Consider the following 17,566-nt stretch of genomic DNA (forward strand, 5'->3'; position numbering starts at 1 on the left):
GTAAACTTGCAGAAAAGGAAAATATGTGTAGAAAAATAATGTATTTCTTGAAAATTGGGAGAACCAACTAAAGACATTTGGACATTAGAGATAGAGTTCTTTTTATTTTTTCTAAGAACTCCTGATTTGAAAATGTTAACCAGCTCTTACTTAGATGGTACCAGTAGGTCTTACTGCTTTCTCTTCTCACCGTTGCTTTATGTATTTTTCTTGTCTCAGATTTTTTAAAAGAAAACTTTAAAAAATGAAAAATATACAATTACATTAAATTTCTGGAATTTAGTCTATGAGATTTGTCCTTTTTCTCATGTTAGACAGATAATATATAAGAAAGTTTTCTCCCCCAACCAAAAAAAAATATATATATATATATATATGCCTCTAGAGGGCAGCATTCCTCATACAACAGATATGACAAATAAAAAAAGAATTCCACTGTCCTAGAAGTTTAAGAAACAAAAGATAAACAAGCTTTTACAAGTTTCTTTCTTGTAAGATGTCTCAGAATCTTTAACATACTATTGTGCATTATGACTCATCAATAGGCCACTATTATGGTACACAGTGTTTCTTCAAACTTAATCACAGAAACCTTTCTTAAAGGACCATCTCTAGTGACTACTCCTACAGAATGCATTTCGAAACAGTCTAGTAGAGAAATTCTCTAGTTGACAAGTTTCAATTCCTTTTTTTATTCATAGACTTGCTCCTATGATTTTTAAAACAGGTCTTTAGACATCCCCCTCTATTCACAGATCATGACTGAGAATGGAATAACTATTTACATTTATTTTGGGGAAATCAGAAACATGGAGAACTTACTGCTTGGCTTGCTGAAAGGACAACAGCGAAAGAAAGAAAAGAAGACAAAATAAAAAGCAGAAAAGAAAGAGAGAGAGAGAGAAAGGCTGGTGCTATAACTAGTTGAGAGACTTCTAGCTTTAAAAAACACAAAGCAGTTGAGGTATGCATAACAAAACATTTTCATACTTACCCAAACTCAGAATATTAAATACTTGAACTCCATTAACTTCTTTCCACAGTCCATGTCAACTGAAATTAAATTTCCTAATTTAAAGATCTGTTGTAAGCCTGATGAGACCTCTATAGAGCTCTATAGATGAGATATTCTTAAATTGTAACTTGTGAGAGAGCGCTTAAACAAAATTACTCCCCTCTTTTGTTGTCATTTGGTCTTTCACTGAAATGATGAAAGCAGGTTTAGAATATAGACATGCCCCCACTCCCCACGTACTCCTGCAGAATACTTGGAGAATAATGGGGGATGAGCCATGACTTCAAATATAATACATGTGTCCAAATGTTTGATTACTAAATAGCCTTTTTCCATAAACAATGTTTGAAATTTTTTTTTAATTTTGCATAATTATGAGGCATGCCACAAAGACAATGCAAGTACAGGCATACCTTGGAAACACTGTAGGCTCAATTCCAGACTACCGCTATGAAGCCAATGTCACAACAAAGCAAGTCACAGGTGTTTTGGGGTTTCCTAGTACATATAAAGTTATAGTTACAATATACCATAGCCTGTTAAGTACACAATAGCATTATGTCTAAAAAAATACATACCTTAATCAAAAAATACTTTATTGTTAGAAAATGCTAATCATCCACTGAGCTGACAGTGAGCTGCAATCTTTCTGCTGGTGGAGGGTCTTGCCTCCATCTTGGTGGCGGCTGACTGACCAGGGCGGTGGTTGCTGGAAGCTGAGGTGGCTGTGGTAATTTCTAAAAATTAAACATTGAAGTTTCCTTCATCAGTTGGCTCTTGCTTTTACAAGTGATTTCCCTCTAATGTGTAATGCTGTTTCATAGCACTCTATCCACAGTAAAACTTTTCAAATCTGGACTCAATTCCCTCAAACCCTACTGCAATTTTATCAAGTTTATGTAATGTTCTAAATTATTTTGGTCATTTCAACAATCTTCATAACATCTTCACCAGGAGTAGGTTTCATCTCAAGAATCACTTTCTTTGTTTATCCATAAGGAGCAACTCTTCACCCATTCACATTTTATTCTGAGATTGCAGCTAATTCAGTCACATCTTGCTCCACTTCTGATTCTCATTCTCTTGCTATTTCCACCACATCTGTAGTTCATTCCTCCACTGGAGGTTTAAACTCCTCAAAAAGTCATCCAGGAGGATTGGAATCAATGTCTTTCAAACTCTTGTTAATGTTGATTCTTTGACCTCTTCCCACAAGTCACAAATGTTCTTAATGGCATCTAGAATGGGGAACCCTTTCCAGGAGGTTTTCACTTTTCTTGGCACAGATTCATCAGAGGAATCTCTACCTATGGCAGCTGTAGCCTTGCAAAATATATCTTAAATAATAAGACTTGAGAGTTGTAATCAGTCTTTCCATGGACTGAAGAACATATGTTTTGTTAGCAGGCACATAACACCAATCTCCATCAGAGCTCTTGGGTGATCAGTTTCATTGCCAATGAGCAAAAATATTTTAAAAGTAATCTTTTTTTTTTTCCTGAAGTCTCAACTGTGAGCTTAAAATATTCAATAAACCATGTTGTCAATAGATGTGCTCTCATCTAGGCTTTGTTGTTCCATTCATAGAGCACAGGAGAGCAGACTGAACATAATTCTTCAGGTCCTGATGGTTTTCAGAATGGTAAATAAGTACTGGTTTCAACTTAAAGTCACCAGCAATCTTAGACCCGAATGAAAGTCCTCGATGGCATCTTCCAATATAAGGCTGTTTCATCAACACTGAAAATCTATCATTTAGTGTAGACACCGAAATGAATTCTCTTATTGAGATCTTGAGGCTGACTTGCTGCACTTTCTCCATCAGCCTTTATTGTTTCCCCTTGTACTTTTGTGTTATGGAGATTGTGTCTTTCCTTAAACCTCATCAGCCAACCTCTGCTAGCTTCAGCCTTCTCTTCTGCAGCTTCCTCACCTCTCTCAGCCTTCAGGGAATTAAAGAGAATTAGGGCCTTGCTCTAGATTAGGTTTTGGATTAAGGGAATGCTGTGGCTGTTTAGATCTTTTATCTAGAAAAATAAAGCTTTCTCTGTATCAGCAATTAGCCTGTTTCACTTTCTTATTATTTGTGTATTCACAGAGTAGCACTGTTAATTTCCTTCAAGAACTTTCCTTTGCTCACAATTTGGCTCATTTGCACAAGAGGCCTAGTTTTCAGCCTAACTCAGCTTTAGCGTGTCTTCCTCACTGCACTTAATTGTCTCTAGCTTTTGATTTAAAGTGAAAGACATGTAACTCTTACTTTCACTTGAACACTGGGACCACTGTAGGGTTATTAATTACCCTGATTAAAATATTGTTCTGTATTAAGGAATAGGCAGGCCTGAAGAGAGGGAAAGAGATGGGGGTACGACCATTTGGTGGAGCAGCCAGAACACACAGCCTTTACCGATTGTTTGCCATCTTAAATGGGTGTGGTTTTTGGCACCCCAAAACAATTGCCATAGTAACATCAAGGATTACTGATCACAGATTACCACAAGTATAATATAATGAAAATTTTTGAAATATTGCAAGAATTACTAAAATGTAACACAAAGACATGAAGTGAGCAAATGCTGTTGGAAAAATGGCACCAACAGACTTACTTAACATAGTTGCCACAAACCTTTAATTTGTTTAAAAAAATGCAATATCTGCAAAGCACGATAAAGAAAAGTGCAAAACTAAAACAAGGTGTCCCTGTAGCTTTCAGCAGCTCATTCCAGGTTTCTTGAGTCATACATAAGCCCTCTTTGTACTGCTCCTGTGACATTAACATTATCAAAAAAAAAAAGAAAAAATGCTAAAAGGGCTATAATCTTTGGTCTCAAGTCATCAAAATATTTTAACCAAGTATATAACCAACTCTCAAAGTTTAATTTCCAATACATTAACTATTGGCTGCATGTGACTAGTGAACACTTGAAATGGGACTACCATTACTGAGGAATTGAATTTTTATTTAATTATAATTAATTTTTTCTAAATTTAAAAGCTGAGGCAATGTAAAATATCTATCTACAAAAGAAACATCTATTGTTTTTATCTAGTCAGCATCAACTAACTATTCAACTAAAATGAATTTTCTCTACACATCAATGTAATAATAGAGTAAATCATTTATTGAATTTTTTGCAAAGTACACAAGTTACAGTGATCCCTATGAAATTATAACTGATAACCAGAGATAATTTTTATTTTAATTTTTATGGAAATTTTTAATTTTAACATATTTTGAATTAAGTTGTTTTCTTTAACTTTTTGTTCTGGGCAAAAGGGGATAGGGTATAACAAAATTTCAAAATTAAAACACAGGCATCCTACCCAAGCAGAATCAAGTGGAGATGCAGTGAAGCTAGCGCTGCCACCGGCACAGTGAAGTGAGACTAGAAGAAAACAATACACCAACTTTAACATGAATAATAATCACAATTAGCTCTGGTAGAGCAAAATTTAAAAACTATTACTTACATAAAAATATTTTAAACAACATGTAGACAATATTAAGAGACATTTTCAGGAAATGCATAGTACATTTTCATAAGAAGTTTCCTAAGTCAAAAGAAAAGCAACAAAATTATTCACCTGAGATCAGAATTAAATGTCCAACAAACATTTTTAAAAGATTTTTAAAGGATCTGAGCTTATTACTCTCATGAGCTATAGAATGGCATGGATTCTTGCAAAAAGAAAGGGAGGGAGGGAGAGAGAGATGAAAGAAAGAAAGGAAGGATGGAAGGAGGGAAGGAAATAGGGAAGAAACCATATTTAAGTAGAGAGATGGTAAATAAATTATTTCACTTATAGATATTTTATTAGAAAATTATGAGGAATACTAAAACAGATATTATAGAAAAAGTAGAAGGCCTTCAATTAAGCCACCAAACAACTGTCCGTCATATGGAAGACCTGTCTAACAGTATCAAAAATCAGTAGATTCAAAATATGAGAAATTACTTTTCTTTTAGCTTTAGATAAGTCATGTGATACGAGACACTACCAAAGTACAACTTTAGACACATTTTGTTTGAAAGAACTTCCAAACTTAAGAAGAAATGTCAAATATGTACCTTAAAAAAATCAAAATTGTAGCATGGATTATTTTTCACCTTTTAAACAGCCAAAGAATTTCACCTATATATTAAAATATTAGTTTCCGTCTCAATAGAGAGCTCCAGCCATGTTAGGTTAAAAACCTACACTTATTGGACTTTTAAAAGAAGAAACTGATATTCCTCTTATTGCTCTGCTCCACTGTATGATATACATAGAGTAGATTAGTGAGGGGGCTAGTATAGCTCAGCGATAGAGCGTGTGCCTAGCATGCACAAGGTCCTGGGTTCAGTCCCCAGTGCCATCATAAAAAACAAACAAACATACAAACAAACCTAATTATCTCCCCCTCAAAAGAAAAGAATGAAAAATGTTTGTACTCAGCATTCTAAAGCTATGAAAAGTAGCATGTATTAAGTTGTTAAAACTGATAAGTATGTACCTGAAAATAATAAGAATCCTAGCCAGCTTACAAAACTACTGAAAAAATAGAAAACAATACATTTAAGAATCTTGTGTTCTTCGCTCAATGGTTGAGTAGAGGAAGAATTTCACAAAGATTTACTGTATTATTAACGCTGATCAAGAAAGTATTTTTTTTCAATATTCAATAATCAAAGACAAAAATGGCAGTGCTTATGTTTTCTCACTGGTATCTCAGTAAAGGTAAACAAGCATGGCCTGAATTACCAAAGAAAGAGAAACTGTACCTAAGACCTAGTTACACAGGTACAGACATTTATGTTGAAATTGAAAGTTTTCATAATTGTGGGAGCCCGTGATTGGGTTAACAAATTGTAACAGATCCCAGCCCCTTATCTCCTTAAAGAAGATGTGCTTAGTAACTGCCTTTAGGTTTTAGCAATGACCCAGGTCCCTGGCTATAAACGCTGGGTGTGCCTGCTGTTAGTCTTCTATCCCCAAAACAGCCTTGGGCTGGAATGATAAAAAGCTGCAGACTCAGAAGTGAGAAAGCTGGGTAGCCAATGACGGGAAACATCTCCTGAGGGGGGCAACCTAAGACAGGCACAGCAACCTGAGTCCAAGTTCTTAAGCAGCTGATTCTCAGATGTTCTGCCCTGATAAGCTGAAAGGCTCAAAACCCACGAAAACGTGATTCACCATAAAGGGTCTTCTGACCTTGAGCCCAACACCAACAATAAACAAAGCCTTTGTACTCACTGTGATCCCACCCTGTCCTTCCCTAAATTCCTGCATTCCTCCTTTGACTGTACTCAATAAATGTGGGAGATTTGAAAGGCTCGAGGCTCCCAACTCCCTCTGGCTCTCTTCACTTTTCCACAGAGTCTTGAGTAATTTATTCCGTCTCGGTGGGACTTCTGCTGGCCAGAACCCACAACTGGTGACGAACCTACAATAATATGATTTGATAATAAAGATTTTACACTTTTCCCTAATGTGAATCAATATACAGAATATTTTATTTACAATGCAGAGTGCTGTAAAAATTGGCTGCAAAAATAATCATAAATAGTTGAACACTTTTTTGTTTTGATCGAGTTAATTAAAGTTGTTCAACTTATGCAATATCCTTAGGAAATGATGTTAATAACACTAAGTTGACACAAGAATTAGTGAATTTGCTTAATTTAAGAAGCACAGATTTGGAACTGTTAAATTTTTGCTTCAAATTCTAAAAAAGCATGAACAAGTCTTATCATAATAAATAAAAATATTAAAAAGAAAAATTTTTGGCACTTAATTCAGATATTGAAAAGTATAAGTTTCTTTGGAAGAACTTAGTCATGTGAATCTACATTTTCAACCATAAATTGTTTGAAGTCTCAACTAAGATCAAGCATTTTTGATGAAAATTCGGTGATCCAATCAAGATGTAAAAGATCTACTAGGTTTCAAGGAATTGGTTTAAAAAAGTAAAATAGATAAAGAAGTTTATACTGTATAGCACAGGGAAATATACTCAATAACTTATAGTAGCTCATGGTAAAAAAGAATAAGAAAATGAATATATATATATATATATATATTCATGTATGACTGAAGAATTGTGCCGTACACCAGGGATTGACATAACATTGTAAACTGACTATACCTCAATTTAAAAAAAATTACAAAAATTATTTAGTAAATATAAAGTGAACACATAGTTCCAAAAACTTGAAAAAGTATTTAAAAAATGTAAAATATCTCAATCCTGTTATATTGTTTAAATGTTAGAATGATAATATCCTGGATATGTCAGATTAAATAAAATACATTAAAATTATATCTAGCCCTTTTTAACTCTTTTAAATGAGGCTACTAGAAATGTTTAAATAACATATGTGGCTCAAATTATATTTCTATCACACAGTGCTATTCTAGGCAATAGTAACTAAAGATAAACATAATTAAGTTCATGCAAGAGGAGCACATGCTTTAGAACATCGCTATCAACTACTAAAAATTTATCCTGGAAGTTCACATTACAATAGCTTATCTCACTATCTGCAAAACACACAGTGAAAAAGTCTCAGCACCAGAATATAAATTTGCCCAAGAAAATTTCCGTATTTGCAGATGGATGGGTAAAACCATACAGAAGGAGGCAAACTTCAGTAGTATAATGGCTTAAAGTGCCTTTCATAAAAAAACTAAAACATGAAAGACCCATACTCTAGGAAACTAGTTGCAGAATATAACAGAAATGAATTATAAAAACATAACAAGAGTAATAAAATTAGGTGCTTAAAGTAAAGATACAAACTATACAACAGCAAAAAAAAAAAACTGTAATATCTAAATTTTACAACTTTGCTGCAACAGGGATAAGCATCTCATATACTATACTAACGACATCATAAGGGTGGACTCACATGAAAAAATAGAACGGCAAAGCAAAAGTATACTACTTTTAAAGTAAATGAATGGAGTTGCAAGTTGTTAGAGAAGAGAAACAAGTCTTGTGCATTTTCATGCTTCCCTCAGAAGCCCAGGGGTGTACATATCACATAATACTAAAGTTACTTCTTTATAATTTACTAAGTGCAATATTTTAAATGTTTAAAGTTATTCATAATTTTAGTCTTATCAAGAACAAAAAGTTAAAATAACACTTAAAATGCCTAAAGAAGTTTTTTAAAAGTATATAAAACAGCATGAGAAATGTATATTCAAAACAACATAGTACATAAGAATAGACATATACACCAATGAAACAGTACTGAAAGTCCAGACTTTAAGCCATAAATCTATTTTCAAGTGATTTTGATTAGGGTGCCAAGTTCATTCAATGGAGAAAGAAAGATCTCCTCAACCAATTTTGCTGGAGCAACTGGATTTCCACACATAAAAGAATGAAGTTGACCCCTGCGTCACACCATATACAAAAGTTAACTCAACATGGATCAACAATCTACATATAAAAGCTAAAATCACAGAACTGTTATGCAAAAACACAGAGGTAAATCTTCATGATCGTGGATTGTCATGATCATGGCAGTAGCTCTTAGATATGACACCAAAGTACAAGCAACAAAAGAAAAAATAGATCAATTGGACTCCATCAAATGTAAAACTTTAAAATAAATAAATAAATAAAACTTTTGTACATCAAGATATTATCAATAAAGTAAAAAGTTAACCTACCTAATGGGTGAAAATATTTGTAAGCCATATATCTGATAAGGGTTTAACATCCAAAATATATAAAAAATTTGTATAACACAACAAAAAGACAAACAAGTTAATTTTAAAATGGGCAAAGGTCTGGAATAGACATTTCTTAAAAGGAGATATATAAATGACCAGAAAGCACATGAAAAAATGCCTAACATCATCAGCCATTAGAGAAATGCAAATGAAAATCACACTGAGACACCACTTTGTGCCTACTGGGGTAGCCATAATTATTTTAAAATTTTAATACTTTTTTTAAAACAAAATATAAGCACTGGCGAGGATATGAAGAAACTGTAGCTTGTTGGTGGTAATAAAAACAATACATATACTGTGGAAAATAGTTTGGTATTTTCTAAAAAAGATAAAAACAGAATTACTATATGACCCTCAAATTCCATTCCTAGATATATACACAAGATTTGAATAAAGTCTCTAAAAAATATTTATACACCAACATTCATTGCAAGCCTTATTCACAACAGCCAAAAAGTGAAAATAACCCGTGTTCATTAACAAATGAATGGATAAACAAAATATGATATATGCATACAATGGACTGTTATTCAACTATGAAAATGAATGAAGTTCTGACACACATTCTACAACATGGATGGACCTGGAAAACATGTTAAGTGAAATAAGCAAGGCAAAAGGGACAAATATTGTATGAGTCTCCACTTGTATGAAATATCTAAAATTAACAAATTCATAGAGACAGAAAGTAAATTTGAGGCTACCAGATTCAAGGGGAGGAGAGAACAGAGAGTTAATCTTCAAAATAACTCACTACCCCTACAAGCTAGGTAAAACAGATAATATAAAACAGCAAAAGGATAACTGGCACTCTGTACCTCCACCAGGAATTGGAAACAATTTACAGGAAATGGACACAGCAATGTTTCTCCTGCATCAGGATCACCTGAGGGCTTGATAACCCACACTACCTCCTCTCGGTGTTACCCAAGAAGGCTACCCTTCTAACTAGTTCCCACAGGAGGCTGGCACTACTAGTGGTAGGGGACCACACTTTGAGAACCACTAGTAAAGGTAATTTACAGATAAATACAAGATAAATTAATAAAGAGTATGAATGAAATCTGTGGTGCCAAAACAACACAGTCTAAGAACATGGAGTTCTAATGCCTCCCTTAGTTTTAAGTTCAAGTGTCTAGGAACTAATGGCTTGTAAATAATGCTTCATAATTTGTCTTTTCCACCATTCTAGAGACTGCAAATTTGAAGTTACAGTTTGTGACAGGGATCTAATTTATACTGTATATTAAGAGCAAAGATGTGTTTTACATGATAAATAAGGAGAAAAGGCTGAAATCTTTTGTAGACATTGTAAAGCCTAATCAAAATTGTACTCTGGATAGATGGCCAACCCACCTTGGAAGTGAACCAAGAGAGTACTTAAAGCAAAGTCAACATTTTTCTTAAGGAAAAAAAAATTGAGTCCGCTATACTAAAAATATGGAGAATATAAATATTTCTATACTATAAGCATTGGAAGAAAGCTCTTGGAAAAGTTTTCAAAACTGTTATTATCAAGTACTCAATGAAACCAAAGAAAATCTTCAACCATGTTTCCATGAAATAACATATTTGGCACAGTGGAACCTGTGCAGAAATCCTCCCACTTTAATTAGTGCAAGATGAATCTGCTGGGAACTAAACAGAATATACTACAAAGGGAATTACTGGATATAAACTAACTTCTGTTCAACAGAGTTACATGCCCACATCCTCCAAAGTGGTTTTATATTGGAAAGATTTTTAAAAGATGGTGACATACAAGTATGAGGGAAAGAGCATAGAAGAATTCCAATCTTCAATAAAGACAGCTAATCTTCCTTGGTGAAATGGCTAATTCCAGGGCTAGAGCAGAGAATGCACAAGATGAGCCTGGGACATCCTGTGGTACTAGAAAGCCAGTCAATCCTCAAAAAGTGATGGGACAGAAGCCTTCTTGAAGGGGTTCCCTAGGGCCAAACTATAATAATTATAGCACAAAAATAATGATGGTAATAGATTGAATCCATAGAATAAGAATCTGTAAGTACATCTGATATAAGTAAAATAAAAATCCTCAAGGCTATTCTGATATAGATTTAAAAATTGAACACATACCTAAGAAGGAAAGCTTTTCTTCTTTTTTTTTTTTTTGATTGAATGTAGATTTATTCAGAGAGATACATTGAACGTCAAGAGAAAGGCCATGAGGTGTGGGGTTTGGGTGCTCAGATTAAAAGTAGGCACACACTCCATAGACAGATTGTGGGCTGTCTCCAAAGAGGGAGAGAGGGGGTGGCTGTGAAGGCGCCGTGTTGCTGGTTTTTATGGGCTTGGTGGTGAAAGCTTTTCTTTATAGGAGATCCAACCAATAAATGCAGAAGGAATGACGGAAACAGAAAATCACCATTTGGCAAACACCACGGTAATAATATCATTTCAGGTAAGAATCATCAATGAAAATAAAAATTAGAGAGTATGATGTAAAATAAGATAATTACCTGGTCACAAAGTGTTTTCCTACAGAACACTTATTAATTACAAAGGAAAAGCACAACTACAGCAGACAAGCCCAATCGTATCACCTAAACCAAGTGAACAAGTTAGCATCACTGGTAATTGTACAAATCAGTAGCACGTGCCTCCTAGTAAGCTTAATAACATCACTTGTAGAGTTCTCTTAACCAAAAATTTTTAACATTCATTGAATCATGGGGAAACCACACAAATCCAAATTGTGGGGCATTCTATAAAATTACTGACCAGTTCTCTTCAAAGTATAAGAGTCGTGAGAGACAAAGAAAGATTTTGGAATGGTTTCAGATTAAAGAAAACTAAGAGGGGACATGACAACTAAAATGCAACTGCATCAGATCCTGGACAGAGGGAGGACATTACTGAGACAACCGGTGAAAACTGAATACAGCCGGGAGACTAGGTAACAGTACTATATCAGTGTTAGTTTCCTGATTTTGATAACTACACTGTCACTGTGTAAGCTGTTAACATTTGGGGAACCTCGATGAAGACTGCATGGGAAAACTTTGCAATATTTTGGTAGTTTTTTCCTGAGTTTGACAAAAAAATAAAAGTAAAACCACACACACACACACACACACAAAACAAAGCTAATAAATCAGAATAAAATCTTGCTTTTATATCATATCAAGTTACTTCTGTACCTGTGAAGAAACTTACTGTTGACCCAGACTTTCATTGGGATAATAAAAAAAAATGACATGTGCTAGGGCAGATACTCAAGTTAAGTAACTTAAACTACCATTGCTTCTTGCTAAAGGAACGAGAAAAAGAGAAGCCAAGAAAATCAGAAATAATCTTATATAATTTCTGCCAACATTTTTATAATAGTTTTCAACTGGCTGCAGTATTACCCCCTTAATGACAGTTGAAGATGTTTTGTGAGTCAGTAACTATACACGACTGTAGCACAATGGCATCACAGTGGGGTAGGGGACCAGAAAAGCACGGGGCTCTCTCACCAATGGGTTGTCTTGTCCGAAACAAATAATGGCATCCTGACTGACACACACCCCTAGAGGAAGGTGGAGAAGTTGATCGTGGGCAACAGTGAAGAGCTCGTTTGTTACCACTGTCCCAGGTCAGTCTGAGAGGCCCAGATCTGCAGAAACTCCTGCTCAGGAAGGGCCAAGGGCTTGCCATCAGTCACACGCCCCTGCAGGCAATCAGCTGTGACTTTAAACTGAGCTTTCCTGTGCTCCTTGAAGTACGAGGAGGGAAAATGTAAAGCAGAAGACTTTCCTAGCTACAGCAGGTAAGACACTTTCTCAGCACTCATGAGTGGGTAGCATGTACACCAAGATACTCACTGCAGCATTTTTTATACTAAAAAGCACTGGGAACAAGTTAAACATCCAATATGTAAGCTATAACATAACTCACCACTGTGCCAGGAGAGCTGGGGTAGGTTTAGCAGCTCTCTTGTTAGTAAACACTAAGTCACAGGCTGCAGATGTGCTGAATTTCTATCAGAACAAAGAATTTTCATCTCTAAAGGACTCACCTTTCAGATAAGGTTGCATGAGCATATCTGTAGCGCTCAGTTCCTGGAGGTACAGCTCCTGAGTCACAGGGCATCGGCACCTTATTTCAACAGATAATCCAAAAAAGGCTGCATAAATGTACAACTCCCAGCAATGGGGAGAAAGGAGTGAAAGACCACAGAGTAGGACAGGTCCCTCCTGTCACAGGTCACGCTCAATAAGGGACGAGAGCACAACTACAGCTTTTGTAAATAAAACACATCAGGAAAGCTGTGAGCCTGCCCCAAGTTGGTGTTAAGGAGCAATTACAGAAAATACAAAACTGTGGGAGCACAAACTTGGGTTAACAAATTTTGATTTTGTAATGATTGTTTAACGAAATCATATTCTCACCTTTATGTAAACACATAAGAAATATATAATCAAAACCCATGCTTTCTGTGTTTGTCATTATACTGCTCCTTCAAAGCAAAATGTCCAAAGCACAAAAGACTGAACTCTCAGTGGCAGTCACCGCCTTAGCTGCGGGACTTCGCTCAGCTGCCTTGAAGCTGCTGTGCTAGCAGGGACCAGCTATGAACTGTCTCCTCGCCGTGAAAAGCAGAGACATGCTTTGCTCACTTTGTTTAGTTCAAGGTCACAGACTCAGGGCTGCTTCTGCTTATGGAAAACCATAGCTCATCCCTCGCCCTAACCGGCAGGACGTGCTTGGCTTACCAGGCGCAGGTGGATAGTGTACGTCACTCCTGCTCACAGAAAACTGACCTAGCCCTCAGCTGGGGGCAGCTTGGCTGCTTCGCGTGCTTAGATGATTTCTGATCATAGTATGAAGACTCTGTGGTGGCCTGGGGTTTCATTATCAATTATTCAGAACACTGTAACCTTGCTCATGATTGTTTGAGGCTTAAAATAACCATTTGTATTATCAATATTGTAACCTTCTAAGTATAAATTAAGATTATAATGTTTTTGTTTTTCATGAACTGAAACTGCTGACCCGCATCCCTGCACATACACCATACCCCTTACTCAGTCCTATGATGTATTTCACTGTGATATATTTTTTGACTATTCTCAATAAATGTAAGAGCTTTGGAACAGCTTGGGAGTTGGTCTCTGGCTCCCTCTCACTCTCTTTACCTGATAAAGTCTTGAGAAAATTCACTCTTCTACAGTGGGACTTTTGCTGGAGAAAACCCATGACAAACAGAACTCACACAAAAATATAGTGATCAAGAAAAAAATGAAATTTTCATGGCTGTACTCACTCAGTTCAGTCTAGTAAGAAAGCTAACCTCACAAAGTCCTTTTATATTATCTTTTGTTTAATTTGTAAATTATTTTTTATGTAAAGACTGAAGCAATGAACAGGTGGTGGTGGTGTTGTTTTGACAAATTAGAAATTTGTTGCAACGTAAGTCACCAAATCATGGGGGAGGGTACAGCTCAAGTAGTAAAATGCAACCCCCAGTACCGCCTCTAAAAATGAGGAAACCTAGTTACCTCTTCCCACCAAAATAAAAAATACTTATGTAAACCAATAATAAATAAATAAATTTTTTAAAAATCATCAGATCATCCATCTTCTCCCTTACCAATCTGAAATGCTACCTGCGATAAATACCTATGTATATTGGGGTCTCATTTTCAGTACTTTACTCAATTCATCCTAAAGTGTTGTTGTTGTTGCTGTTGTTGTTGTTGTTGTTGTTGTTTTGACAGGAAAGTAGGATTTATTGGTGGTTGTGTGGAAGGAGGGGACAGCACCAAGGCTCTCATGAGTGCAGGGCCTGCCATTTGTCCAGGGGGCCACGATTTGGGATGTAGTTGACCCTGCAGCCATCCGGGATGAGCCACTTTTCTGCCACCATGTTTTCAAATTCATTTGTGTTAAACTTGGTAAATCCCTACTTCTTTGAGATGTGGATCTTCTGGTGACCAGGGAACTTGAACTTGGCCCTGTGCACGGCCTCAATCACATGCTCCTTGTTCTGCAGCTTGGTGCCAATGGACATGATGACTTGGCCAATGTGGACCCTGGCCACCATGCCCTGGGGCTTTCCAAAGTCACCCCGCATACCTGTCTGGAGCATTCAGAGGAAAGCTGTTCATATTCATCTGACACCATTTGGCCACAGAGTGGAGCTCATCCACTTTTGCCTTCTTCCACCCCAGGTCAAAGATGCGGATCTTAGCATCAGGGACACCTCGGCAGAAGCATGGCTTTGGGTGTGGCTTGTTCTTACAGCACTGGTAACACCAGGCGGGGTGGCGGCCCATGGTGACACCAGGATCTTCAGTGGCGCACAGAAGGGAAAGAGCTAAAGTGTTTTATTTACTATCATTTCATGATACTTTTTTATATCAGAAATAGTCCTTTTGAAGATTGAAAAGCACACCTAGAGGCTTCAGAATGCAAAGCTTCTTAAAGGGCTAATCCAGAAAATAAAGTCTGGAATTCTATTATTTCTGTTGAAAAAGAAGTTGGCATGATTTCTCTCTCCTTTTTTACATCAAATGCAACATGGATACAGCAGGGAGGCCAGGATCTTGGAAACACCTAGATTAGCATCAGGACCCTGCGCTGGTTGCATGATCCTGGGCAATTACTTAAATTTTCTGATCTTCCATTGTTTTCACCTATAAACAAAGTCCAAACATCTGCACATTGTTTCCTTTTTCCCATTTATATCCCCTTCTCTCTTTTTCTAAGTATAGGTAATCACATTTCAAGTGGATACACATTTTAGAGAAATTATCCTGCAGGAAAAAAAAAGTGAGAATGTTCTCAATGTACTATTCTGAAAAGATTTCTAAGATATACTGTGATTTTTTTTAAGTCTATATATTATGTTCTATTTTTCCATATAATGGGAGGAAAATGCCACTATACATTTATATCTGTGTGTGTATATGCAAAAAATAGTCGGGAAAATTATTTTTAAGTTTATATAAAAATATTTCCTTTTTAACAATTTCAGACATGTCAAAAAGGGAAAAAGATTGACACTATCTGGATTTAAAAAACAAAACAAAACAAAACAAAAAAAAAAAAAAAAAAAAACTGAGGCCCCGGAAAAAAATAACCATGCTAATCAGAAAATGAATGATTTGAATGAGTTCCACATATCAAAGGCTGACTCAGATGAGGTGCTTTATCACATTATATGAAAATGAATGTCTCTGTTTGACATTATGGTCAAATCCAGAAAAGTTTTTTCTTTGTTTTTCTATAATGTTTCACTTTACTCTGTTCTAATTCTCCAGACTACCTATCTACCTTCAATCTACTCTTTGGTTTGTAAATAAAGTCTTTATTCTTAAAAATTTAGATCATTTTAAAATGAATTAAATTGATGAAATTATATATATCATTTACATAATCTATATTCATATGTAGCACATATTTTAGAAATAATAAACTACAACACAATGGAAAAGAAGGGTGGAAAGGAAAGTAGCAAAGACTTTTAATGCGAACTAGGCATCTTCTATTTTGTTGTACAAGCAATGGGGAGCCACTAAAAGTTTTGACAAGAATGGGACATAATATGAAGAAAGTAATGTTTTTGAAGAATGAGTGTAATCACAAAAACTAGATTATTCATAATAGCCAAAAATTGGAGAAAATCAAAATGACCATCAACTGAAGAATGAATAAACAAAATGTGGTATCAGCATACAATGGAATATTACTCAGACCTAAAGGAATGAAGTACTGATACACAATACAACATAGAAGAACCTTGAACATTATGCTAAGTGAAAAAGGCCAAATATAAAAGGCCATATATTGTATGATTCCACTTATATGAAACGTCCAAAATAGGCAAATTCATAGAAATAGGAAGTAGATTTGTGGTTGCCAGGGAACTGGGAAGAGGGGAGATGGGAAGGGACTGTTAATGGGCTTGGGGTTTCTTCCTGAGGTGATGAGAATGATAAAGCATTCAACAGTAGTGATGGGTGCAAAACTTCATGGATAAACTAAACCCCACTAAAATGTATACTCTGAAAGGGTAAATTTTCTGGCATGTGAATTATATCTCAACAACACAAAAAAGGTGTGTGTGTGTGTGTGTGTGTGTGTGTGTGTGTGTAAAATACTACAGGTAAGAAAAATAGAAAGCAACAATATTGGTTTAGCAATGAATACGTAAAGGCCATCAGGGCTTCTATTGTTAAGCCCATCTAGGGAGCACCATTCAGATAACCAGACTCCACAGAGGACCTCTCACAGGGTCCCCATGGTGGAATACAGCCTGGGACTCTGAATGAGTAAATGTAAGCAAAGGGGCAAGAGGATTGTCAATAACAATAAATATATGAATATGAGGAGCAAGGAAATAAGACAAAAATAAATCTCTTTTCTCTTTAATTCAAAATGAAACATTCACAAAGAGGAAATTCAACAGAATTCAATACTTACCATCTTTGGATTAAGAAATAAAGGCAATCTGTTGTCTCTGACCCAGATTTCAAATTTTCAACAATAAGCTTACCTGTATAAGGAGGAAAACGTATAAAAATGTATTTGTCTTTATTAACAAAGTATTTTATATCTCAACCATTGAAACCATTCTGAAATACACAAGCCCTAACCTATTAGAGGGTCAAGCATTGTTAAAGCCAATTTCTTGTGGAATCCATACACTACTGTCTTAATGGGAAAAGTAAAGTTCATAACCTACATCTTCACTGTCCAATATACCAGCCAAAAGCTAGTAAGCACTTGACATGTGGCTAAGTCTACACTGAGACGTGGTGTAAGTATAAAATATACTCCAGATCTCTGAGTTAGTACTAGAAAAAGAATCTAAAA

The 17,566-nt window shown here is 35.6% G+C and overlaps 1 protein-coding gene across 26 annotated transcripts in view; it reads right to left on the reverse strand.

The window, feature by feature from the left end:
• LOC141574800 (uncharacterized) overlaps positions 1-17,566 on the reverse strand; it is a 72,098-nt gene that overhangs the window by 26,856 nt on the left and 27,676 nt on the right. For 6 of the 26 annotated variants that reach the window (XR_012501963.1, XR_012501949.1, XR_012501948.1 and 3 more), the window contains 4 exons: positions 12,765-12,844; positions 6,251-6,440; positions 4,340-4,401; positions 995-1,752 (listed from right to left, as the gene is read on the reverse strand). Coding sequence is in view for 7 of the 26 variants with exons in the window: in XM_074352080.1 (XP_074208181.1) it covers positions 1,617-1,752; positions 4,340-4,401; positions 6,251-6,440; positions 12,765-12,844 (468 nt within the window). In the remaining 19 variants the exon portion in view is untranslated. The other 20 variants (XR_012501959.1, XR_012501957.1, XR_012501956.1 and 17 more) reach the window with 16 other exon arrangements.

This window comes from Camelus bactrianus, chromosome 23, assembly GCF_048773025.1.
Source record: "Camelus bactrianus isolate YW-2024 breed Bactrian camel chromosome 23, ASM4877302v1, whole genome shotgun sequence".
Classification (NCBI taxonomy): Eukaryota; Metazoa; Chordata; class Mammalia; order Artiodactyla; family Camelidae; genus Camelus; species Camelus bactrianus.